The sequence below is a fragment of the Clytia hemisphaerica genome, unplaced genomic scaffold (assembly GCF_902728285.1).
Source record: "Clytia hemisphaerica strain Z4C2 unplaced genomic scaffold, Clytia hemisphaerica genome assembly, whole genome shotgun sequence".
NCBI classification, from domain to species: domain Eukaryota; kingdom Metazoa; phylum Cnidaria; class Hydrozoa; order Leptothecata; family Clytiidae; genus Clytia; species Clytia hemisphaerica.
Genome location: NW_027103917.1, coordinates 1,953,167 through 1,979,996, shown reverse-complemented (window position 1 = coordinate 1,979,996; position 26,830 = coordinate 1,953,167). Strand labels below are relative to the sequence as shown.

Genomic DNA, 26,830 nt, shown 5'->3' with positions numbered 1-26,830 from the left:
CAAGGGTGACAGGGATGTAAGAAAGTATTTTTACCAATGGTGACATAGATGCAAGAAAGTATTTTTACCAATGGTGACATAGATGTAAGAAAGTATTTTTACCAATGGTAACATAGATGCAAGAAAGTATTTTTACCAAGGGTGACAGGGATGTAAGTAAGTTTTTTTACCAAGGGTGACAGAGATGTAAGAAAGTATTTTTACCAAGGGTGACAGGGATGTAAGAAAGTATTTTTACCAAGGGTGACAGGGATGTAAGAAAGTATTTTTACCAAGGATGACAGAGATGTAAGAAAGTATTTTTACCAAGGGTGACAGGGATGTAAGAAAGTATTTTTACCAAGGGTGACAGGGATGTAAGAAAGTATTTTTACCAAGGGTGACAGGGATGTAAGAAAGTATTTTTACCAAGGGTTACAGGGATGTAAGAAAGTATTTTTACCAAGGATGAAAGGGATGTAAGAAAGTATTTTTACCAAGGGTGACAGAGATGTAAGAAAGTATTTTTACCAAGGATGACAGGGATGTAAGAAAGTATTTTTACCAAGGGTGACAGGGATGTAAGTAGATGGATTCCCTTGACCATTGCCACCACTGATTTTCAAATCCTGACCTGAAATAAATCAAATGCTCTGTTAAAAAGATTGACTATATCATATAGATCACATGGTGTTGTGAATATGTAGTTAAAAACCAACCTACCTGAAGTGGCGGGCAATTTGACAACATAGACAAGCCTTGCAATGCGATCCATCTTTTTACCGATGGTTCGGTCACCGGCGAAATAATTCTGACCCAATGTCATAGTGTAATCGTTCCCCTGTGTCTTCTTGAACAGAAACTAACGAAGAGAGAGGATGATATCGGTTTCAAGTCAGATTATCGCATATATTATTTTCTTTCTGGTCGACAACAAAGTTTTGATATATCATTAGAACGAGATGCAAAAGGAGGTAATCATGTAGTCAAAAAGTGACCAATATAAAGGGGGGTAACAATTTACCGAAAAACATTTTACAAATCGAAAGTTGAAATTGGGCTGGTAGTAAATCACTAAATAATCACTATTATTATACACCTCAGATTGTTAAAAAAATATATTTAAATGACAAACCGTTAACGTTCCGTTATCTTCATGGACCGGTGTTTGGCCGATAACGGAAGCGTCACTGATGAACGTCATTCCGGTGAACTTGAATCTACCGTACACCAGAGTGTGGTGATTGGAACGAATGGAACGACCCAAGAGTTGTACGAAGTGTCTTCCTGCAATTGGTTTAAAGGTGTGAGAGGTGATGGTTTCAGAATTGATGGCCCATTTAATGCTCGTTCCACCAAATTTTGCGATAGGGTCTCTGAAAAAAAAGAAAATAACTTGAAAAAGTATCGTTTTTGGATCACTGAATAGCCTCCTGTTGTTGCAGAAGGTTTACTCTTTTGAATTTCGAATAATATTTCTAAACATTCGTCCAAATATGGTATACGTCTATTTATAGGTCAGTTATATCTACCGTGAACCGAGCTCAACATCTGTGCTGTAGAGAGAAGCCGTAGCAAATAAAACGGGTCTCGAATAAACTTTTTGTTTTGGTTCTGCACGAAAGGTATCAAGTGCACAATGATACATAAATGCGCAAAACATTTCAGCGGATGAGAGTTTCTTCACTTGAAATTTTTTGGCAAGTTACACGAAATCAGAAAATCGTGTTCAGCCACAGTACCTGATGTTAAACTGAGGTGTGACCATGGCCTTCATCGTGATATCATGCATGACGTTGTGACTTTTTTGACACGTCGGCAAATAACAAAATCCTTGCGAACCGCTCGGTCGAAAAACAGAACCCATCCCTAGCAAAAGAAAGGGAAACATATGTTATATATATTCTCCTCTAATTCTGTCCTGTATTGTAATCAGAATTTATGAAGTAACTTCACTTGACTTGAGACGTAGGGTAATGTTTGCCACCTGCTTTCAGATTTGTAACCGGCCCTTATTACTCGTCATTGTATATTTTTATTTTCGTACGTCACAAATTTCGTTTTCGGTTTGTATTTAGTTCTTTTGAAAAATTACTTTGCAGCTTGCCCCTAAAATGTATTCAATTTGATTCGAGCTGCATTTACTTTGAAAAATAGAGCTGGATCTGTAAAAAAACACCGCTAGATTTGATCCGTCATTCGAAGAGCGGCGCAAATTTTAAGATTTTATACTTTTTCTTCCTGTTGAAAGCTCAGTGGTTTATACATCATTTAGTCTTGAAATTAAAGACCCATCTACAATTTGCTATTCTGGGTTTCCCTTATCCTGCCTGTCTGCACCTTTTTGTTTTTTCTAAACGATCCTATCGTCTACACAATGTCACTAAGAAGGGGAATGATTCAAGAGGTGGGATAACTTTGAGAACGGAGTTTAGTTCAAGGGGTTGAGTAAACTGTTGCGGGGATGTTTACAGTTTGATGGCTAATCTTGATAAACCGCATCCAGGAAGTTTCGATAAAAAAATGACAAGCCTTGAAAAAGAAGACTTTTGCCATTCCCTATTTGTTGTCCAATAAAAAAATCTTGAGTTGGAATTTCAGCGAAAATACCAAAAAATTTAAGCTGGTACTCCCTCAATAACGGGGGATGCCAAACTTAAGCTTAACAGCTTCAAAAGCCTAAGAATACTGCGCATCGACAACCACACCATCAGCCATTGTCTCTTAAAGTTTTGATCTTCATATGACAGGTGACCTCTTGTGTTTATTTTCGATTCCTACTCAATAGTCCAAAAACACACGTCCTGATTACATGAAATTCTTATCTCTTTTTCAAAATCCCACCAACCCGCGCCAAATTGGTATGATCCATTTGTTCCAAACTCTACCACTACTATCAAAACCACAAATGCACATATGGAGAAATCACCAAAGTCCACAAACGGACATTACTGTGTGATTTCAAAAATGGATATGAGGTTTTATTGCAAAAAGGCAAATGTAAAACGGTTTATGAAATTCAGCTTTGCTTTCTAGAGTGGGATACCCAGTTAGCGTGAGTTTATAAAGATTCCCGTTTGTTCATGTCGGCAGTATATTTTGCTGTGACTTCTTTTCGCATTCAAATAGTCACAACACAAACACTTATTTGATTTATTCAGTTTGATTTAGTTTTTATATATATAGTGTGTCTAGTGCAGTCGGCTCCAAAGAGTCTAATTTGTTTACACCTTCGTTGAATATATATTTGCCTAGTACATCAGGATGTGCGAGGATGTCCCCTGCCTGGTGTCTAGTGCAGTCGGCTCCAAAGGAGTCTAAGGTGTTTACACCTTCGTTGATTATATATATTTGCCTAGTACATCAGGATGTGCGAGGATGTCCCCTGCCTGGTGTCTAGTGCAGTCGGCTCCAAAGGAGTCTAAGGTGTTTACACCTTCGTTGATTCATTTTTTGTTTTCTTCTCCTGTTAGTCTACCTGGAGTTTGTTGTCATCTTGTACAGGCCGCTGGGGTAATGTCGCCTGACTGACTTGAATGACAGTCAGCCTGTCCCAAGCCAGGATAAAGACAGAGGGACCCAGAGAGGACTAATACCCTTTCATTATAACATCGTCTCTCTAAGAGGAAAAAGAATTCGGCCATTCTTTGTTGTTTCTGACAGGAGAAAACATTATATTTTCATACTATATATATGTATGCAGTGCTGATGAGTCCTAATAAGGACGAAATGCATATGCTGCTCTGCCACCCAAATCTCCTGAGTGAATATAGTTGGACAGAAATTCTTATTTATTCACATATATAACGGTTTGAGAATCACTTTAGATTTACCCAAATTTTCGCTGAAAATTCAAACGAAAATATCGCACTCAACAATGAATTAAAAGCTCAAACCCTTTAAACTAAGTTTTTCTCTGAAACGCCATATATTTTGTCCAGTTCGTGCCCAGAGTGAAATTCACGCAAAGTGGGTTAATACGCCAGCTGGGCCAGTACGCCAATATTCTTTATTCATAGTTTGTCACCCTTTCTTGAGGGGGGTTGACAAATTTTCATGAAAAAGGGGGGGGGGTTGCCAAAAAGGGTGAATCAGACAAAAAGCAAGTTCTACTACAGAGTCGTCTCGTTGGACGCTGGTACTAACAGTAGTTTTATTAAATTCTGGTTCAAATTAGTGCAGATCTCAGTATTAAAAAATTACTACCCCGTTACTTGTCAGAAGTAAAAGTTGATAGTTGATTAGACCCCTTGATATTATACGAAGGTGCTCGAAGATTTCTACAAAAATTTGTGACCTCACCTGCAAAAACTTTGGTTGTTTGCTTGAATTTGTACATCTTGTTGTCGTTTTGGAACTGTGGAAGTAACACAGCCCTGACATGCCATACTTTGTAAAACTGCTCATGCCAGTGCCTTAAAACGGAAATGAAAAAGAAAGTCTATTTCATTAATCCTTCCTTTAAAAGCGAACAGCATATAAAGGGCCTATTTGTTTCATTGCTATTTTTGCTATTTTTACTATAAGAGCATTCGCTTCGATTTTTTCTTTCCAAACACTTTTTGTAAATAAACTTGCAAACTCCCCATCAGCAAAAATAGTAAAAACCCCGGGTAAAAACCTCAACCTTCTGCAAGCAAAGCAAAGCAAAGTTTGCAATTTCTTCACAGTAAAAATTGCACCTAAAATTAGACTGGATGATGTTTTGCTTGCCGATTAAACCAATAAAATTAGAAAAGTGAAGAGCTGAAACTGTAGCTTGCTCCACGCAAGGGTCTATATCTGAAATTAAAATAGCAGTTATTTTCATAATGGCGGGATGGTGGCCACACAACTGTGAATAAACGATGGATTAAAATTTATCATTTTTAATCCAAAGCACAACCTGGCTGGGAACATCAAGATGGCAGACAGCAAAGTTTTCATGGAGCACATTTAGAAGATAGCATCTACATCATTTATAGTAAGTGAAACAAATAGGCCTAAAAGTTTATGACGGATTCGAAAAAAATGATTTTGAAACATACTTTCCGTAATTAGCGGAGATAGTAGTGCGATGTATGACATTATTATTCTCGTCCAAATACTGCACTTCAAATACCCACTTCGGAATCTTCTGAGTGTCATATGAAAAGCCTGAAATAACCAAATGAAAGGAAAGTTTTCGATGAAGACAACTTCTCACAACTTATACATCTGTAAAAAAATGTATCCGGTGTGTATCAATTCACATTCGATCTTACCATTCACGTATAGAGGTCTGGAGAGATATCCTTCGAAAGTATAATAATCACTGCCAGGAGGTTGGTCGCTCGTTAATTCTTTCACTTCATATTGATTCATGGTCATCCCTAGATGTTCCCATCGTGGTGTTTCTTCCAAGTCTGAAAAATCATTGTTTTTCTTTGGTCATGGTAGTGTTATTGCATTCTTTCTTCAAAACTTGAAAGTAAAGCTCCAATAAAGTAGGTATAGTATAGCAAAGTTCATATGGACTACTTGGAAAGGGATCATATAAACCTGTGGAAGAATGAGAGTAGGTTTTACTTACGAACATCCCTCCATTTCACACCTTGATCCTCAACAGAACCACATTTAATAATGTAACCTTGCTGTAAGTTCGAACCACTCACAAAATGGGGCGCAATGGCGTACACCCGCCCGTCATATCTGCGCTTCAAATTTTGATACTCGATGTTGATCTCGTTTTGGAAGACACCGTGGTAGTCAAGGATGTCGCACGTTTTGTCGGTTGGAATGAAAGAGAGGTTGTACGAGTTGTAGACGATAACGTTGATGGTGTCTCCATTGTAAGGCCAGCCATCTCCTGCGTATACTGGCTCCTTTATTAAAGAAATTAGAAATGAAGGAGAGATTATTTGTATCAAATCAACCCATACACGGCCAACTACCAGCACATAATATCTCTTTTAGTGGAAGAATGAATGCGAGACTATAGTCGTACAGTATATTACTGAGTATATTACTCTGATTTGTTTGAAATTATGATTAGTAAAATTTTAGGGATAGGGAAAAAAGTTGATCCAAAATGTCTTCCACGATGTATAAAAATATGAAACAAGTGAAGCAACTTACTGCTTGTACTGCTCTGACTTCAGTATAAGGAATAGTAAAATCTGCTGATTCTTTGGCAATTATTCCGCCCTCAAAACTGCTCTCAAACGTTCCACTGTGAACACCTATTGTATGCATTGTGGAAGAACGGAAATAATATCATCATTGTTTGGTTGGTAATTTATTAGATTATCGAATTATTGAATTAGCAAAGTCTACGCCTAAACATTTCGTAACAATACAATGGACGCATTTCTGCAGAAAGCTCGAGTCAAACAAACTAGAGTGTGATTATTTACGTGGGTACCGTGCCCTCGTGGGTCCCGTGCCCTCGTGGGTTCGTGCCCCCGTGGGTCCAAAAATAAAACCCGTGGGTCCAAAAAAAAAACCCGTGGGTCCGAAAAAAAAACCCGTGGGTCCAAAAAAAAACCCGTGGGTCCGAAAAAAAAACCCGTGGGTCCAAAAAAAAAAAACCCGTGGGTCCGAAAAAAAAACCCGTGGGTCCAAAAAAAAACCCGTGGGTATTTCGTGGGTCCAAATTTCAGTCAAATCCGCCAAATCCGCCAAATTTTCTTTTCGCCAAATTTTCTTTTCGCCAAAATTTCTTCCTTATTAAGGTACTTTATTTTGTTTTTCATATTTTACCAACTAATATTACTTATACCTCAATGTTCTTGTAGTTGTATATTTCTTTTAAGTTCGTTTATTTTGTATTTGAACGAAAAGCTAAAAGAAATATTTTCTTTATCATCATCCAGACTTAAAACTCTTTCGATATCGCCCAGCCAAAAAATCGTTCCTTTTGGAACGACGTCTTCTTCACCTTATAGCCTCTGATAGAAACATCCACTCGCTTTGAAACTGAATTTTCTTCAAAGAGAGGCCTCCCCAGCGATTTGCGTGATGGCGTGACCGGGGGGTTTTTTCAAGCGTGATGGCGCGATTCCGAGTTTTTGTGGCTTGATTGCGTGATTGGACCGTGATGCGTGATTAAACGAAATTTTGCTCTGTATGTATTGCCTATTGCCGATAATTGCGTGATGAACTTCGATTTGGTCATTTTTCGTGATGAGTGATTGAACTTGAAATTTAGCGTGATCGCCTGATTTGAGTCTGATTAGGGGTCTCTTCAAAGTTAATGAAGTTTACTTTCGATTAAAGCAAAAATGAAGCAAGTCTTTTCAATAGTGAGAGATCGCCCTGCAACAAACTTTCTCATTTGTCAATTGCTAGAATCCGGAAACTTTCTCTTTCTGGTGGTATTGAAAGAGTTGATATTCGACTGTTTTGTCCTACCTTGAACTCGAGAAAAAGACTTTCGAACACTTAGTCTCCTGCAGACAATATCTAAAACCGACCCGAAGTTTAAAACACACAAGCAAACAATAGAATGTTTCGAGACATTTATTTTTCCGGAACTAAACCAACCAATGAAATCCACGAAGTTGGATTTTCAGGGTTTTTTTTGGACCCACGGGATTTCTTTTTTGGTCCCACGGGATTAGGTTTTTTTTTCGGACCCACGGGTTTTTTTTTTGGACCCACGGGTTTTTTTTTTTGGACCCACGGGTTTTTTTTTTTGGACCCACGGGTTTTTTTTTCGGACCCACGGGTTTTTTTTTCGGACCCACGGGTTTTTTTTTGCACCCACGGGGGCACGAACCCACGAGGGCACGGGACCCACGTAAATAATCACACTCAACAAACTACTGGGAAATATTCGTAGACAGGAGTCTTGTTTCTCACTTAGAAGTTCCACGCTTAAACAAAAGACATACCATCATCAAGGGAAGTAACTTCTACACTAGCAATAAAGAAACTTCCATTATCTTGCAATTCGATGTCATCGTCATTCGTGCTCCACAATCGAGTTTCTTCTTCACCGGTCAATGAAAGGAATTTCATCGTCAAATTCATCTCATGAAGACCGGATGTCCCGATTGTCACCACAGCCTGTGGACAAAGTCAACATAAAGAGATCGTTTTAATCGAATGATAAATTATCTAAATTCAATTACATAATTTCTCGAAATTCCAAAAACAGTGACACTTTTTAATAGAGGGAACCATCGGGAGAACGGATTTCTGTCCGTTAATTAGAGGTCTCCGCCTTTTGGTAGGTTTTGAATCCATTCTTTCTGAGTGTATCAGTATATCATGAACGTTACAGACATCTAAAAAAAGAGAAGAGCTTACAGAATTGTTGGAGAGTTTTTCAACTTCCATCGTTGGTGGGCCGGTACCGAGTATCACGTTCATCAAATGAGCTGTCGAAAAAAGAAAGTTTGTCGAGAAATATAACACTCTCTTTTATTGGTAAGACTAACTATTTGGCTAAATATCAAAAAGTTAAAGAAATGGAGGTACAGCTTCAAGAATTCAAGTCATATGAAAAAGTTCAAAATACTAAGGTATATACCATGGTTATATGATTTTACAAAGGAAAGCTCAGCAGACTCCTGGATGAGAAGAGGAGGTGATGAAATAATTTTTGTGAAGAAGACTGAAAGAGATGAGAATTAGAGCATAAACAATTTTCGACAAAATGATTGCGACTTACATAAGATGAACAAATGAACAATGAGCCACCCAAAAAAATTCATTGCTGATGGAAAACACAAATCATTTGTTTGTTTAAAAAAGAAATGAAAAAAAATATTTCACGTGAAATGCAAATTGAAACCTTATCAAAAAAAAATTATTCAAAAATATTTGTCACTTTCGAGCGGACAAATTTTCATAAAAATGAAATATTTATCGAAGTGAAAAATAACAAAATTGACTTCAAATTGAATAATTTTATTGATCATGAACAGCCCCCAACGGTTGAATTATTTCTCATTTCTTTTGACTTTTTGATGGTTTGATAATGCAATTCAGAACATTGACCAAATCAAAGTGGGTTGCTATGGTTACGTGAAAAAATCTCATTCTACATTCCGTTTACCACATGAGAGAAAAATGAGATCAAATTCAATATTCAGGGTGAAAAATCGAAACGGTGAACACGAAAGAACTTCTTAGGGAAATTTTCTTCACAACTTCACAAAAGTTAACATAAAACCAAATCATAAAGAAACTCTTTATCAATTTTAACATCTTTCGAAGACTTTGTACAAGTCAGGCAGGTTTGCAACTTCTAAGAAGCAGCCATCATTAGAGAAACGTTTAGGAGGGATGAAAGTGTTTCTTAGAGCAGGGAAAATGAGGTGTTCGATCTGATGTTTCCATTCCCCTTCATCCTCGTCTTCTGTTTGTTGTTTTGATCCTGCTGTGGAATAAAAATCACTCAACTCTGTCGCGAAATCGTGAAAACATTGCTGTTCATTGTCCCAATCTACCTAAGGATTAAAATGATACATTTATTTGTTAACAAGTATAAAGTATACAAATGTCCGTTTCACGCGAGCGAAGGGTTATCAAATGTAGAATGTTTAGAAAAAGTTATTCCTTTGAAAATGTTGTTTGTGAGCAAGATTTGTCTTCTAAATTTGATTTTGTTTACGCTAAACTAATATTTATCTCGGCTGAAAGTCAGTTTTATGTCATCAGAGTGGAAACTTCAGGGAGAACTCGTTAGTTTTCACCGAAATTTAAAAAAAAATCTCTGCATCGCAAAAAGTCTGTTCACGATTTTCAAAAATAGACATTAGTTCCAAAACATATTTTTCATAAGTAAGAAGAACATATTTACTTTCTCTTAGAATTCACGTTGCTCGCGAAAATTACTTCTTGCTTAAAATACCTCCCTTTGAAAGTGTAATAAACCATTTTAACAAACAAACCTCAGAAGCAAGCCGCAACATCAGCAAGGGCAATTTATTCCAATTCGGTGTATAGTTACTCAACAGAAGAGGTATTGCTGTCAATTCTCCTTGTTCGTTGATTTCAACAGAGAAATAATCCATCAACATATCAGCTTTACTCTTCAACAAGTCCACAGTGTATTTCGCAAGTTCGTCTTTCTCACCGTCTTCCGGTTCCCAACCGCTTTCCGGAGTATCCAAAACTAACCGGACAAGTTCAAAAATCGGGGCCGGTTCTGACAATTCTAAATATCCGAAATTTCCGAATCGGAAAATGATGATCTCGTAAAAAAGCTCTTGACTTAAATTTTGAACATTGACAAGATAGAGTTGCGTCAAGTGTTGCATCAAAGCTAAAGACCTATTTACACAGCCAACAAATTTGTGCTCCTCTAAAATCTTTTTCACGCCTAAGTGTTCATTATCTTCAATTTGACGTTTCAAGTTTCGGATGCTGGTCAACTTAATGGTTCGTTCATCACACGCTGTTGAAGATATCTTGCTTGACGATTTCGCAACGGGTTGCTTTACTAAAAAAGGTAAAGAATTCGTTCATTCAAAAAAAGAGTTAGCGATGAGAACAACTAGTTGAGATTTTTTTGAAAACGTGTAAAAAAATAGCAAAACAGTTGTTTAGAAATTGAAAATGAAAGTATATAGACCATCAGCAGCATGTCTTTTCTGATGCGTATTATTTGAATGCTCGTCTCCTCTTCTTGTGTTTTGTTCAACATCTTTCATTTGGACGTCTCCTTCTTCATCTTGGAGCAAGTTGATCGTTGTCGCTTCTTCTCTACCATTTTCTTTCCGTTCTTCACATGGTAGATCATTGACTTCAGTCACGTGAGCACTTGATTGGTCATCAGGGATACCATTTTGGTTTGATGTGTTCGAGTATTCATTTTCATGAAGTTCACTATTTGAAAACGAAGGGTAAGAAAGTGACTAAGTCTGTCTCAAAATAATTTGCAGCTGGAGACAAAAATGGCTCAACGATGTAAAAATAATAGATAACCAACTACCTCTAGAAGGCACTTCTCCCAAGAGAACAACCATTGTTTTCCTATTGAAATGAGCACTCCTTTAAATAGCTCTGTGTGCAGTGCGTGTTATGCTTTTAGCTAGATTTTGACACACTTTTTGACATCCACTGAATTGATAGAAAATTTGAATTGTTATTTACTGCAAATTTTGGAATTTTTTTCAAAAGATAAAGGTACCAATCTTTAGACAAATTGACTACGGATCGGCCTGATACCACTTAATCTTCATCTGGATAAATAAACGCTCCTAAAATGATGTTATCTGAAAAATATATGTGTGATTTGAAGTGCGATATCTCACGAATGAGAAGTGCATGAAGGTTGCCTGATACAAAATAAACAGATGAATGTTTATAGAACAATAATATCTAATTAAAAAATTCCTTCTGTGAGGCTGCCTATAGGAAAATACACTTTTTCTAACCCAAATTTTGGAAAAATATACATCACGTGATCGATTCTGGCCAATAGAAGGTTGCAAATGAAGCAAGTTTTTATTTAATTGCACTTTTTACGATGCAAAATGTCATTAATATTTTTACAACCGTAACACGGATGTTTTTTGAGAGGCAAGTTGGTTATCTATTATTTTTACATCGTTGAATGGCTGTGACTTTTGATAGAATTTGAATCAAGCTGCGATTTTGTGCTCGTTAAAAAGATATTCGTGAGTGGAATATTATCAAGTAAAAGATTTGAGAAAGAAAAGGAAAATGAAAATCAAAATTTTTTTACTTGATAATATTCCACTCACGAATATCTTTTTAACGAGCACAAAATCGCAACTTGATTCGAATTCTATCAAAAGTTACAGCAATTTTTTTCTCCAGCTGCAAATTATTTTGAGACAGACTTTAACTAGTTCATCACTGACACTGGCATTCATTCGTAAAACCGATACGGAATTGAAATTGATAACGTAATGTAAGAGCAAGTAATTTGAATATTTAAATATGAATAGATATTACAATCAAGAAAAAAAGACAAATATTCTTTTGTCACAAGACTCTGAGTTTCATTTCAATCATCAGTTGTGAAAATATTGGAAATAGCGTGAAAATTTGCTTACTAATTGTAGAAACTATGAAACTAAGAGTCTCGTGACAAAAAAAGATTTGTCTGTTTTTCTTGATTGTATACCCGCTCCTAGTTGGTTGAGCACTGTTTGAAGGTTGCAGATTCATTTTCTGTTATTGAATAGATATTAGCCATAACTGTTCTCAAGGAACTGACACTTTTCAGGATAATTGATGAGTGCTCATTCAGTGAGTAAATACCTATCTACTGTTGAAATTGTTGCATTACTAGCTCCATAAGTTTCGACATTTTCTTTATTAACATGTGAAGTTTGGTTGACCGTTTCTTCCGTCACTTTTGAACATTGTGTTGGACTTTTGACTTGCGCTTTGTAGGGAAAGAAAGCTTCAATCTTTTGTTCGCGTGCGTCCGTTCGCACCATCTGATGGGCGTACAGTTTCTTCTTTTCGCTCTCTCCTTCGTTTGCATTGTTGTTTTTATCGCTTTGGTTACCTTGAACAATATCTAAACGAAAGGGAATTATTCAAACATAATTCTGTAACAGCCTGTATCCGCTCAAGTAACCAAATAAGTAAAAAGTTTAACCTGCAACAGGACAATCAACACCAGCCGACAACATTTTCGGTATCAACGACTGTGTGTAATATTGTCGGGATTCATTAGAGCCGAGCAATTTGGTTTCCACGCACTTCTGGATAGATTCAATGATAGCTTCTTCATGGAGGAACTTCACTTCGTGTTTTGTAGGGTGGACATTGACATCTAAGTTGATGGGATTGAGTTCTAAACTCATGTACATGAAAGGGTGTTTGTCTTTGGGTAGATAGTTCACATACACGGCATCAAGAGCCTTACGAAGCGCCGTTGACTCCACAAGTCGGTGGTTGATGAACAGCAACAGAGTACATTTCTTTATGGAGTAATTGGCGTTTGATACAAAAGCGTGCATTTTGAAAGCGTACTGAGTATCCTCGTGAGTAACTTCCAGTAACTCTTTCGACAAAGTCGGTCCATAGATTGTCTTGATGTTGTCGATGACGGTGGATTTTGGTGACGTCCGAACATCTCCGACACTGTTACCGACTTTCTTGAGTGAAAACCCGACAGACGGATTATGTATAGCGTATTTACTGATGACGTCAACAATTTTTGCGTGCTCCTCGTTGGTATTACGTAATGCTTTTCGACGCACAGCAACGTTGTAAAAGAGGTCTTCCACTGTGATCTGAGTACCTTAAAGAACAAGGAAATCAAATACAATACTTTCCATGAGTAACAAATCAAAGTTTACTTTAATCTCACTATAGATATATCTCACCACAACGAAAGGGAATGGAGACATACCTTTGTTACCAGCGCATGCTTTGGCTTCCACTTTCCCTCCCACTTGAAGTGGCACCATCTTGCCATCTTCATATTTGGCTTTGAAAGCGCATGGCGAGTCCCCCGTCTTCGTTGTGATGGTCAAATGGGCCACGTGACTGATGCTAGCCAATGCTTCACCACGAAACCCGTACGTTGCTATGGATTTCAAATCATCGAACGAAGCAAGTTTACTTGTGGTGAATCGCTCACAAACAATATGCATGTCTTCTTTGCGTATCCCGCACCCATCATCCTGTATCTGCAGCAACTTTAACCCACCATCTTTGACTATCACCTGTGAATGAGAAAATATGAAATGCTTCCATGATCAAAGATTTCGAATACCAACCAACATGCAAGTTAGTATCTAGGATGGAAAACACAATCATGAGATAAGAAGAGGGTCTGTGAACTGTGATTGATACCTGAATAGATTTGGATTTTGCGTCGAGGCTGTTTTCGATCATTTCTTTAATGGCGTTGGCAGGCCTTTGGATAACTTCACCAGCTGCGATTCGATTGACCACCACTTCATCAAGTTTTTGAATTTTCGGAGTGTTCGATGCCATTATGACTTTGTTTGGTGTATCAGTTTTATTTTTCAGTTTATTTTTTATTTAATTTCTGAAAGAGTCAGTTTTGATAAAACAATACTTTAAGTCAAAGAAGTAATAGGGCAGAGTACAATATGGGATATATTTTTCGAGCTCTAATTTTTTCGTCATATTTTCCGAGTTTGATCACTATGATCATTTGTTATAAAGAATTCTCCTACCCGCAACAAACGATTTCGAACCCCGTTCTCGTGAACTTTTGGAGAAACAAATGTAAACTCTATTTTACACAATTCCTCTATATAAGTTTTCGATCCCACTAAAGGGGGTTGAAAAAAGTGTTTGTTAATCCAAAAAAAGCCTACCGCCCTCCCCTAAGAATCATCAATGAACAACATCAACGGTAGACAGGTATAATCTCTGATAAACATCTTAATTTTCATTTTTCACTTTTCATCACCTTGTTAAATATCTGATAAAGTAGGCTATGCATATATGGTTAAATATTCTATAAAGTTTAAAATAGTGATAATAGTGATATATTAATCGTAAACAGTGGTTAAAACAGCCTGATATTTCACCTCCATTGTAAAATTGCATGGAGCACTATTGAAGATGATTGATTATTTGTGATAATAGCAAATCTTGAGGCTATAAAAAATGTTACTGACGTTTTGAAGAAGTTATCGAGGAGTGTCAACAAGAAAAGAATGCATTTTAGATTTCTAAAGAAAAATATAACTCGTTGAAAAAATAATTTTAAAAGCTTGAAATCAACCCTAATCTCCTCGCAAGCTGTTAGATGTTAGAGCCTCAAAATTTCAAAATTTTGCTATCGATTTTGCCATAACCGTTAATTTTCAGAAAGTCTTCATAAACTTCGATCACAGCGAACGCATTAGTAGCTGGATCTCTTTCAATGGCACCTTGAAAAGTCACGTGATGTATATTGTTCTTTTGATCGTGATAATAACCTCCCGCATGGAAATGTCCCGCTAGACAAGCAACCACGCAGTCAAAACAATGAACCATTCGCATCACCTCCGCCGCGTTCCAAATCAAGGACGCTTCACGTGAAGCGCGTGCATCAAGGGGAACGTGCGTCAGGAGAATAACTTTCTGATTTTGTTGAGTAGCAGTAAGAAGTTCGTTATGCAGCCAATTAAGTTGAGCATTGGAGAGAGCACCATTCCAATTGACAATGGATGGATACTTATCATCCTTCTTGTATTTCTTCAAAGTACTGACCGCCTTAGTGTGCAGGTCACAACCTACGGGACGCGACATATCTCCTACATCATACGCATCTAACGCAACGAAACGGAAACCTTTGTACGTGAATGAGTAATAATATCCGAATTCGTTGTTAATCTTTGCGTCGTCCAAATCCAAACTGGACGCAGATCCGGAAGGAGCTACAAAGGAGTTAAATTCACTTTTCCACAGTTCGGCACGCGAGTAATTATAAAACTCATGGTTTCCCCATAAGTGGCACATGTAGGGCGTTTTTTCTTCCTCGCTGGCGTCGTCAAGGGCGCTATAAACGCCCGAATCGGTTTTTTGCACGGGCAATCCGACAGATTTGAATTCTTTGACAACATTCGTTAAGTTTCGGAAATCATTTTCTAGATGACCATGCTTCCCACTGAATCCATCCACAATGTCACCCAGCTGAATGGCAAAGTCCACTTTATTGTCGTTCCACGTGTCAACGGCCTCTTTGAACTTGTGCAGCGCGTGTCGATAAAACCTCATGAAAGTGCGATGGAAGTTATATGCGTTATCGATGTTAGCATGTTGAACATCCGCTATGACACCAAATCTCATCAAAGGTTCCTCTGTTGGTGCCATGATCGCCAGAATAAAAACTGAATTGTTTTTTTATATATTTTAACTGTAAAGTAAAGATGGCGAACATATGTGAAGAATACCAAGTACTATAATAGAAAATTAAAATAATACATATATCTCTGTGTAATGAATGGAAAGGGACTTCTCTAGTTCACAATACTATATACCTTGCTTTGTACTTGGTAAATTATATACTGTATGTTACTTAAACAAAAAGCGAGAAAAGAGTAGGGGAAACGTCGAAGCTCCAACGTTCAATTTGTTTTCGAAGATAAATCCATCCCCTGAAAAACATCAACATTTATACCTTGAAATACAAAACCTCACTGTTTCATCAATATAAAATGAACAGTACGCTTTCACTCGGTGCAACTTTATACATATCTTTATTACCGTGTGTTTTGATTACTATGTTGCACCATACTATGAAATATGTTAATTGTTTAAACATTACATCATTTTGCTAATCGTCAGCATTTTTGTGATTGACAGAATGGAATTTCACTACAAACTGAAACTAATTAATATAGGAGATGTTGTTTCTTTTCTCAAAGACAAATGAAACTAATTTTTTGCCAATCTAGAAGTGATATTTATATATAAAGTAAGACCCAAATTTGAGCTTTCGCAACGTGACAAAACCAACAAAGGAAGGTTCCTACTAACAAAGTACATCGTACTCTGATACAAGATGCCAAGAATACTATCTTTCAAACCCCCTAGAAACAGATGATTGAAATTTTAAGCACTTGGTGAAGGCATCTTGAAAGAAAGAAAAGCGGGGAAAATAACAAAAAAAATTTAAGGATGCTGCCAAATTTTCAGTTAAAAATACTTCAATCCTACTGTAAGTTTTTTGAAACGGTTATCTTTACTACCTAGAGCACTTCCTAAACAAGATAAGGATTAGATAATATAAGATAGTCTAGTTCATCCAAGCTCCAGAATAACGGTTCAAAGCAGGACCAAGTATCGGTGAAACAATGTAAGTAAAATAGCTCTTACTTAGTTCGCATTGTTGCTATTACGTATTTACTAGAGGGGATGCTTCTTAATTTACCCCCAGTAAACTTCTTAAAGCTCGCCTGTTCTTATTATTTCTTAGCACTTCGAACCTCAAAATTATTCTTATACTGTTCTTATATTGAGAGGACAATCGATTGTTTGATTCTTGTTTGATTGATTTATTCTTTGTACCCTATTTTCATCATTTGCTTTAAATCTTTTCAAACTTTACCTAGCTTTGTTCTTAAAAAATTGTTCTTATTTTTGGCGTTTTTGAGAATGACCTTATAAAGTTGTTTTTTAAAATGAGTTAACTCAGTGAAATGAGATGAACAACTACGTCACTCTTTGTTCTCGGGAAATGTGATTGATGAGCAAGTTTTGACTGGTCTGTGTTAATTGGTTCTCGCAAACAGAAATGCGCAACAACTAACTGGCTTTCTTTAATTCAATACTTATCAAAAACTAAAGTCAACTAAATTTGATTAAGCTCTAAATATTCTTGACAAAAAGTCGATGATGAAGGCTTTTGTAGATTCTTTCACGTTATCAAAGTTGTGAAGTTTTGTTGTGTTGGGAGATGTCTCGAAATGTTTGTTTTTGATGAGACATGTGTAGATAGCCCCTAAAATATACTTCTCTTCTTGGGATGACTCCTTGTCTCTTTGGGATGACTCCACCTTGTCTCTTTGGGATGGTCCCTTGTCTCTTTGGTTGGGATTGTGCAATGAAGTTTCTCACCAAATTGTGATTAATCAATATCATATTATCTGTGAGATCTTTCTGGCGTTTGAAAGGCACTGTACTGATCGGGAGAAACAATATTTAATTTAATTATAAATAAGATATTTTCAATCGAAGTCTGATATTTTGGAAGATGGAACAATCATCTGACTACAACTACATCTTCAAGGAGCCGTGCTGTCATAAAAAGACTCATCAAGTACGTTCAATTGTTGGTTTAGCTTTTAACTCGTTATTTAGTCGCAGTTAGACACATTCAAAAACTTAAGCTTTCAGTTTTAGAAGAGGACACGAAGAAAAATATCCTGAAGAAGTAGGGGGGATGCAGTATTACTGAATAAAATCTTGCTCTGGCCTGTAAGTCTGCGATTCGTAGAAAAACAAAAAGTACAACATAATTAGAATGGAAGAAGTCATTATTCAAACCTACGTTATTAGGTGGTTTTGAAGCATGACCACCAATATGGTGTATAAGAAAACTTGAAACAAAGGCATTGAGGAAGTGTTAAAGACTGAATAAGTAGTGTGGGTAAGAAAGAAATGAGCAAGAAAGAGAAATTTTTAACAAGTTACTATCGAACAAACAATTATTAAACATTTCTAATGGAAAGTATTTTCTTCCACTCTTGACCAGTCTTATCAATAGAAAACAAGAAACTCGAAAAAAAAGTTGGCAACAAAAAGAAATTTCCATAGAGCAAACTCATCTCTCTCTGACTATTATTCATCACCTTAGAGAAAAATACAGTGAAAAATTTCATGTGAAAAATTCATGTGAAAAACATCACCAGAGAGTTGAACGGACTGTTTAGTTTGGTGGTTTCTGTGGTTGTGATGGTCAATTATATGGAATGAGAAAGGATATTGGGGTGAAAGATAAGTACTTATTAAGGGCTTTAGTAGAAGTGGTCAGTTCATTGGTAAAACTTTGAAATTAATGGAATATAGAAAGAATCATTGTGCCATTAATGTTGTAATTTTTTTAACTTTTCAAATCCCTAAATTGTGAAAGATTTTGTTTTTTGTATTGCTTTTTATGAAGAGAGGGAGAAAGTAGAAAACAAAACTGAAAACACGGATGGGGTGTTATAGAAAACTGAACACCCTTACACGTTACAGGGTGGAAGACCTCTATTAGTAAGTTCTGCCAAAGTATAAACCTAGATGTGTAGTCTAATGTGTAGACTAAGTGGCCGAAACAACTTTTGTTATATAATGTAACTTTTCTAAGAAGAAGGGAATGATAAAGCATTAGAAATAGACATTTTTTTGTGAAAAACGTGGAATTTTAAATATAGTTTTGACATTCAGTTTATTATCAGAAATACTTAGCTATAGAGGTGCGCGAACTCAATGCACTTGTTGTACCGAGGAGTTGAATTAGGACGATAACATGGTAACAGAAAGTACAAAAGATGTAAATGAGTAGTAGTCTTTAATCCAACCACGCCTCTTCATAATCTGAAAGCTTGAGGACATCAAGGTCATACATTCACGCCCTTTTTAATCATGCAACTATGTTATTAAGTTTTGTCGAAAAAACGCCTTATCCCATTGAATTTTCATATGTGCCACAAATCTCGGGGAACTTTGAACCTTGACAATAGATCTCCCTAAGCTGATGCCCCACACTGTAAATCAGTTGAGGCAGCAAAATTTTGTCAAGACTCAACTATTCTAAGGTTTCTTTGGCCTGAAATTGTTCTTGCTGTGTTCTCATTTCAAGGCCATATTTAAGGTATTTCAAAGTATTTTAATTTTATCCTTAAAATTCAGTCGTTCAGGTCTGGTTATAGCGGAGCTGGATGAAGGACGAGAATTCCTTAGCGGATTGCTCCTTTGTCTTTTCTATTGTAAACTCTTCATAATAGAAATCCATCTCTGTCCCCTTGAGTGTTCTGTTTTTATAAGAAAAATGAAGCAGACAAAGTATTCATGCAGTACGTTTGCATATATTTTGCTATGATGTTCCCGCTTTTCATCAAAATAATATTTGCAAAAGATACCCCAAAAACTTCTTTGTAAATGAAATCTAATTTTATGAGAAACTTTCATGATTTCTCTTTAAAAATTTCGGATGTAAATATTTTGACAAACATTGTTTCAATTGACTTGAAATTTTTTCCATAATCAGACATACCGACTCGCTATCTGAAAATATCAGTTAGAAAGTCAGGCACCCCGCGATGTAGCGCGGTATTTCAAATGAAAAAGAGCTATTTATAATCTTACAGAAGAAATTTCTTATAACTTTACTAATGAAAACAATGTTTTTCATTTTTTTAAGTTGTCATTCACCAATGTTTTACAGACCCTCTTGATAATTAAAAATTTTTAATCGTGAACAATAAATGCAGCAGCAGAATCGTTGGCTAAAAAGAAATCCAAATTTCACGAATTTGTAATTAAAAAAGTTTAATTTCATATCAAATTTTAATGTCAGGGACAGAGATAGAACAAGGCTTTTTCGAATGTGCGTTATCCAGCTCCGCTATAACATATCCTTGTTCAGGTACAGGGCAGTATTGATATGTTTTAACGTTTTTGAGCCTCGTTGTTCTTAGAAGATTATTCTGATAAAAGAGAAGTTGTGACCAGTTGGAACCAGTACCCTGATTGCCCCCTGAATTCAAAGAGTGAAATGTCCCAAGGTTTTTTGCTATAGTTTTCTTTGACTTTCGGTCAGACATTCACGATAAAATTCACGGTATAGATTAAAACAAGATCACTCTAAACTGACAGCTTTTTTTTCCATTCACTCCTCTCATAATACGAAATTCGCCCTGTCATTTCGTTATTCGGGAAATGAATTTCGAAATGGTGAGAGAAAGTTTTCTTTCAAGAAAGAACCAGAATTATCATCTTAAAGCTCAAACATGGAGACGTTCAAAAGGCCATCTGATGTCACTCACGTCTCCCTTTCATCCTCAACCTTCGATTTCGCTGATTGAATTTTGATTACACTCGATCGTTTTCTCTACACAAAGTGAAAAGGCCTGAATGTTTGATTAAGAGCGATTTCATTTGCCATTGAAGTCCATTCAGATAACATTGTTGAAAAGTTGGCATAAAATACTGAGTGAAACCAATCACAAATTACTCGATTTCTGGCCCTCTTATCTACCCTCTTATCTAATAACGAACTTGCAAAAGGAAACGGCATTTAGGGTAATTCTATTACGAGTGAAATGATTGAATGAATGAATGAATTACTTTGAATTGCGAGGTTGTCACAAATGAAGCTTCAGAATGGTTGTTCATCAAATAAGGGTGAGAAGTTTGAGAAGAGCTACAAAGAAGAAAACATTTTCTGTTCTGTGGGGAAGGTAACGAGGGGAGCAAACAAGCAGAAGTTTGTGTGAACCCTATCAAAAGTTGGTCAATAAAATGGCAGATTTGTCGGAGAGATAGCAAATACAAATTATTACAGAAATAGCCAGAAAAACGTTGGAGATATTTTGAAAAAAGGTCATAGACATTGGAAGATCGCTAGCTTTTTATTGCGAAATAAAGTTCAGTTTTAAATTAGTCCTGTTGCGAAGAACAAATTTTTGATACCTTACAATAAGTGAATGAGTGCAGTATAGCTTAGTTGCTCAAAAAGCAGACAAAATATCACGTATTGCGTAACATGAAAAGAAATTTAATAAAGTTTAATTATTAGCTTTCTTTAACATTGTTAAAAGAAACGAGAAGAAACGATACCTCTCTGAAGGGTCGAATTTTCTTTGCATTTATCATTGCAGTTATTTGATAAGAATGCGAAAGTGAAGCAAGAAAGCATGAACGCGCGTGAACAGAAAAAAATCAAATTCAAACACAGGGTTTATTAAGTGTGTGGACATTTTTGCTAAGTATCTTTCCAGCGCCTGTTTTGCTGTACTGAAAACACGGTTGGAAAAATATTTTTAAGCAAAATGACTTACTACGTTAAAGGTTTTTGATACATTGAAAAATGAAGATAACACTATTTTTCCTTCACACACCTTTGGAAATTAAGAATGGATGTTGGCAAAATATATATTTAAAGTTTTCTGTTAGACGAGTGGGATTTTTTAAGTTTACGTTAAGTTTTTTTTTCCAGAACGTTTACGAAATATATGCTTGCTTACCAAATATTCTTCCTTTCAGGTATATTGATGAGTTTTTAAAAGAGATTACTGGACGCATTTGGTAATGAATTCCCTGAAGATTCTAACGTTGTCAAAATCACTGAAAATGTAGTCCAACCTTCAAAAGAAGCTTTTCTTTTCGGTCCACTTTATTTATTTTTTCTAATGTTATTTAAGGATGGGTAGGGAGAGAATGTGTTGATTTAGCTGACTTTGAAGATATTTGATTTATCTGCTGTACTACAGTGAGACTCGTGATTTTTTCATTTTCTTTTCTAATATTCAGAATTGAAATTAAAAGTTCTTCGCGAGATTAATCTTCACACTTTCTTGATTAGTGATTTAGACAGAGTCTCACACTTTGATTAGCATCCAACCATTAACCAGCTCAGTAAAGAAATGTGCCAATCATTTTTCTAATTTAAGGCCACTACCTGAAATTATATTCAAATGAAAGTCGCAAATTTGATGGTTTGTTTGGATTCAAGGGTTGAATATATGAAAAAAGAAAATTATGTTTTGAAGGATTATATATCGTATTTCGAAGTTTCATCAAAAAATAGCTCAATGTTTACATATCTCATTTACACTTACTGACATTTTAAAATTAATACTCTTGACTGATGAATATTCTTTTACAAAAAAGGTTTGTTTACGCATGCGTACAAGAAGCGGAACAAAATGCGTTTTGTATGGAGACTTCAAATTAAGACCACGAAGTCTCTTTTTGAAATCGCTTTAATTACAAATACAAATAGCTCTCCAGCTAATGTTGTTGTTCAAATTTTGTAAGCTTTTGGATTACTAAATACTCAATGCACGCGCATACGTCAAATTTTAGAAAAACTTTTGCACTTTTTTTCGTCTTAGGACAGTTTTTACGCAAGTCATATTTTTAATGAAGAACTTTATTGCAAACATTCAAAGAAAAAATTTTGAAGTGAAAAGCTAACAAGTGCATTTTTGTGAAAGCGAAAATCGAATGCATGAGCAATTTCGAAGAAAGCAGAGTTTCCAAGAACAGTTTGAAAATAGTGAAGGAAATAATTTAGAATAACTTTCTTCAACGACTGCTTTGTCAGTCGGTACCACTACATGAAAAAGACAACTATTGCCTTAACGGAAGGCAACGGGAAGGTGGAAAACTTCCCGAAATGGCTAGACTTTCCAAATCGGGAAGTTCGCCAGTTTCCCGATAGGGAAAGTGGCCTCTGAGCACTCCGGAAATGCCTGTGGAAAGTTTAAAACTTGTCCCTCTTGTAAAGGAGGAAAAATAAATAGTATTCACGAGGTAGTTAAAAAATCCACCGGGTAACCGCTTCTTAATTCTACTTTCCCCATTCCCAATTAAAAACTTCCCTATTTGGAAACTTTTTCTCGATCGGGAAACAAAAATCTGCTTTGTTTACAAAAATTCTATTTCCCGTTCGGGGAAGAGGATGAGAAGTTCTTAAACAAAACTGGAAACAGAAAAGTGATGAAATTTTCAATCTGGAAACAGTTTCCTTTTCGGGTTATTTTCACTTTCCTGTTCGGGAAATATTTACCGTTAAGGCAATAGTTGCTTTTTTCATGTAGTGGTACCGACTGTTTGTTGAGGGTTTGGTCGACTTCGTTATGATGTAGTTCTGTAGATACTACTGAAAGATTGTAGTTCCCTTGTAATATAAGAGAAAGTTTGACAAACATATTAAAATGGGTGGGGTTTGAGAATTATCAGGAGATTAGCCATTTCAAAGAAACTCCACGCTCTGGGAGGGGATTGAAATATTTCGTAAAGCAAAAGACAAATAAGTTCACAGAACTTTTTCAGACAGTATAAAAAGATGATGGTCGAAAGCCAAACAAAATAGAAGTTAGTAGAAAACGATCGGATGCATAGAGTTGAAATCGAAAATGTCATGGAAAATAATTCCAAGGTCCTTCATGGTTTGAATTGAATTTACAAGCTGACGAAATACCTAGGGTTTAACGAGCAGCGTTTTGAGAGTAAGCATAAGAGGAGAGCTTAATATTGGAAGTGAAAGAATTGTAACAAGGTTGACTCTGCATGATGTAATGGTATTATTAACAGTTAGTGTAGTGGATTACCCAGCTTGAGTCGAATGGGATTATGCTGACCAATGCATTGTGGGAAACATTTAACGTACTTTCATACTTTATCTTGCAGGGGAGATGATGGAATCATTTTAAAATGATGAACTGCAACAGTATTGAAAACCAGCAGCGTTTAAGAGATAAAATAATTTCTTTCATCTTTCAAAGAGCATAATCAATTTCTGAAATCTTGAACTCTAGACTCTGTACTTAAATCTTAAATGTTCTCTACACAGTGCCGTAGCAACTGGGGGGCAAGGGGGGGGGGCTATGCCCCCCCCCCCCAATAATTTTTTCAAAAATGGTTATTTTGCAAAATGCAAAGTTTTTCTTGTTTTTTCTTGAAAGCATTTTGTTTTGAGTGCATTTTCAAGCAATCTAGAGCTTAAATTTTCAAAATTTCCCCCCTCGGCCCAAACCATGGTTGGCCCTCAAGGTGTCACTACACTTCAGCCCCCTCAATAACAAAATGCTTCCTACGGCAATGCTACATATTGTATACGATGAAGGAGGATAAGGGAAACGAGGAAAGAAAAGGGATTCCAAGTGTGGGAAAAATTTTAAACAACTTTAAGAAGTTGAAGGGGAAATTATCCCACAATATTGGGGCAAAAAGAATAATTTTGAAACTTGGTAACTAGATTAGTGGGATGTATATATTATAAAGTATCTGATCAATATAACGGTTGCTATTATGCAATTCACTGGATAAAAACCAAAAATTCAGCCTTTCTCCCTGGATGATAGGTGGAGGCGTGGAAGGGTGTGACTGGTCTAAACTATAGGTATATAAGAGGCACAGACAGTCTGTGCCACTAACTCGATCGGGAAGATTCTTCCGAAATGGGAAGAACCTTCCCGAACGGGAAGAACTTACTCTATTTTTTTCTGCCCGTTTTGGAAGATTCTTCCTCTTTGGGAAGTTGAAAATTGACTGAATCTCGGCGAAGCTGTACGATGACCAGCGAAAGTTGAAACTTTTTGGAGGTGAAGAAGCATCAAATTTTAAGGTTTTTCACCGAAAGAAAAATAGACTTTACCGTAGAAATCTTGTTAAATTGTGAAAAAACTGCGTAAACTTCCCAAACGGGAAGTTCCAACCCGATCGAGTTTTCGCTAGTTTCTCGCTTCTTCCTGATCTGGAAGTCCGTTAACCTGTTTGAGTGTTAAGTTAATTTCCCGTTCGGGAGTATTCTTCCCATTTCGGAAGAATCTTCCAATTTTGGGAGAATCTTCCCGATCGAGTTAGTGGCACAGACTGACAGAAACAAAAAGTGAGAAGGTTAATGCGAAGAAACGAGAAAAGCGTTGTAATTGAGACAATGTGGGCTGTGAGTAAAGATTTTGATTATGTTATTTTTGATTTTGATTGAAGTTCATTCGTTAGTTTGTTCGTTTGCTTGAAATCAAATGGAAAGAAAATAGTTTGCGAAAAATGAAGGATTTGGACAGTGAAAAGTGAATACAGAAAGAAAATAACGCAGTTACTTTTTCTATTGTGAAGTCAGAATTGAAAACCTGCACAAGGTCAGTGGGACGAGAGAAGAAAAAAACAGAAATTCAGAGAAAGTCTTCGTACTTTCGAAGTTTACTTGCAAAAGTTTCGTAGGGAGATTTCCTGAGACAAGTTTCTGAAATATTATTCCGACCGCAAAACCACTAAAGACAAGGTCGTCAATTGAATGTCTGGAATGAAAAGAAATTATAAAGATATTTTTGTCCTCTGTGTTTCTTATTACAAAATATTAGAAAATCAAAAGACCCGTCTAATTGAATGTTCCTCCGGGTGAACTTCAAAAATTTACCGCCATCACTGAAATTGTCAGAAACTGACAAACATTTTAATTCTTTTCAGTTCTAGATATATTATCATTAAAAAAGAAAAACCAAAACAAGGAGAGAACAAGTTCCAGAATGGAATCAATACAAAACAACGAAAACTCTACAACTTATCTGAACGAAGTATTTCGGAATCTGACCAATGGGAACGCTAGTAGAACGATGGAAATGGAGGACACCTTCACACGCGACGCATCCATTTTGATCGTCATTGGTCTGTTCATCACCAGCGTCAATGCGCTCATCATACTGGCTTTCTCAACCGCCAAAAGATTGCGGCGGCGCTCGGCCAATATCATGATCTTCAGCCAGGCATGTTCTGACTTGTTCACAGGCATTGTGTTTGTGCCAGCTCACTTGATAGAAACTTATCAACACACAAACCACGCGAGAGGCTTCTTAGTCTGTTACATGCTGTTCCTTTCACTTTTCAACCTTCTGGCCCTTTCCACCGACCGCTACATGGCTTTATCAAGGCCCTTTCTACACCATCGTATATTGAGTGTTTCTCGAACAGTAAAACTCATCTCCTTCATTTGGATAATTCCACTCATTTTAACCTTGATCCCACTCGCATGGTGGTTCGACCTCACAAAAGCTGCACATGCGCAGAAAATCTATCTCAGTATTACCTGGCTTTTCATGTTAGCTCTGGTGATCGCAATGACAGTGCTTTACTCCTTTGTGACTTACAAAGCGAGGCGTACCATCAAACGCAAGCGACACTCTACGATGGGACACAACGCAGAATCAAAGATGGCGACGTTAGCACGTAAAGAGTTACGAGTGATCCATTTATTCGGATTGTTGCTCTTCTTCTTCACAGCAACTTATTTACCAATCCTCTACATGAACTTCTGCGATCTGATTGGCTATCCCGAATTCATCCCACAAGCAGTCGAGATCGCTGGATTTTACTTCCTTTTCTTGAACAGTATTGTGAATCCAATCCTGTGTATTTACTTGAAGAGAGACTACTTCCAAGTGATTGTCAGCATTTTACAATGCAAAGCTATCGAGCAGAGAACGTGGAGTTTCAAAAGCTCTGGTAAAGAGACCTACGTCGAAGTAGAAACCACTCTTTTGAAACAAAACTCAAAAAGAAAAATCCTATAAAAAATATTCGTCAATTTTATAACCTTCATAAACTTTATCTGATATGAAATTTTCATCGAGTGTACAGCAATGACCTTCATAACGACACGCTAGCAATTCTTCATTAGCTACAGAAAAGTTTAAACCAATACTTGAAATTAATTAACTTGAAGTCTTAGAGCGTCATGTAAATTGATTACGTCAAATCAAATAACTCGTTTTTTGGA

The 26,830-nt window shown here is 36.5% G+C and overlaps 4 protein-coding genes across 4 annotated transcripts in view; 1 reads left to right on the top strand and 3 right to left on the bottom strand.

Annotated features, from left to right (window-relative positions):
• LOC136809528 (polycystin family receptor for egg jelly-like) overlaps positions 1–6,192 on the bottom strand; it is a 37,639-nt gene extending 31,447 nt beyond the window's left edge. The window contains exons 1-9 of the mRNA XM_067066067.1: positions 6,076–6,192; positions 5,531–5,822; positions 5,223–5,363; positions 5,007–5,115; positions 4,282–4,394; positions 1,722–1,848; positions 1,115–1,355; positions 703–841; positions 545–613 (exon numbers count right to left, since the gene is read on the bottom strand). Coding sequence (XP_066922168.1) covers positions 545–613; positions 703–841; positions 1,115–1,355; positions 1,722–1,848; positions 4,282–4,394; positions 5,007–5,115; positions 5,223–5,363; positions 5,531–5,822; positions 6,076–6,192 — 1,348 coding nt within the window. The remainder of the gene's footprint in view (positions 1–544; positions 614–702; positions 842–1,114; positions 1,356–1,721; positions 1,849–4,281; positions 4,395–5,006; positions 5,116–5,222; positions 5,364–5,530; positions 5,823–6,075) is intronic.
• A 2,879-nt stretch (positions 6,193–9,071) lies between these two features.
• On the bottom strand, positions 9,072–13,962 carry LOC136809428 (DNA mismatch repair protein Mlh1-like). Its single transcript, XM_067065958.1, has 7 exons — positions 13,732–13,962; positions 13,286–13,601; positions 12,527–13,174; positions 12,181–12,445; positions 10,523–10,776; positions 9,840–10,390; positions 9,072–9,395 (listed from the first exon to the last, which is right to left on the bottom strand). Exons 1-7 carry the CDS (start codon positions 13,873–13,875, stop codon positions 9,147–9,149), a joined length of 2,427 nt encoding a protein of 808 aa, XP_066922059.1. The 5' UTR covers positions 13,876–13,962; the 3' UTR covers positions 9,072–9,146.
• Positions 13,963–14,511: 549 nt separating this feature from the next.
• LOC136809427 (manganese-dependent ADP-ribose/CDP-alcohol diphosphatase-like) lies at positions 14,512–16,002 on the bottom strand. Its single transcript, XM_067065957.1, has one exon. It carries the CDS (start codon positions 15,709–15,711, stop codon positions 14,674–14,676), a length of 1,038 nt encoding a protein of 345 aa, XP_066922058.1. The 5' UTR covers positions 15,712–16,002; the 3' UTR covers positions 14,512–14,673.
• A 9,359-nt stretch (positions 16,003–25,361) lies between these two features.
• On the top strand, positions 25,362–26,751 carry LOC136809425 (adenosine receptor A3-like). Its single transcript, XM_067065956.1, has one exon. The coding sequence runs from the start codon at positions 25,584–25,586 to the stop codon at positions 26,622–26,624; it is 1,041 nt and encodes a 346-aa protein (XP_066922057.1). The 5' UTR covers positions 25,362–25,583; the 3' UTR covers positions 26,625–26,751.
• Positions 26,752–26,830: the final 79 nt, after the last annotated feature.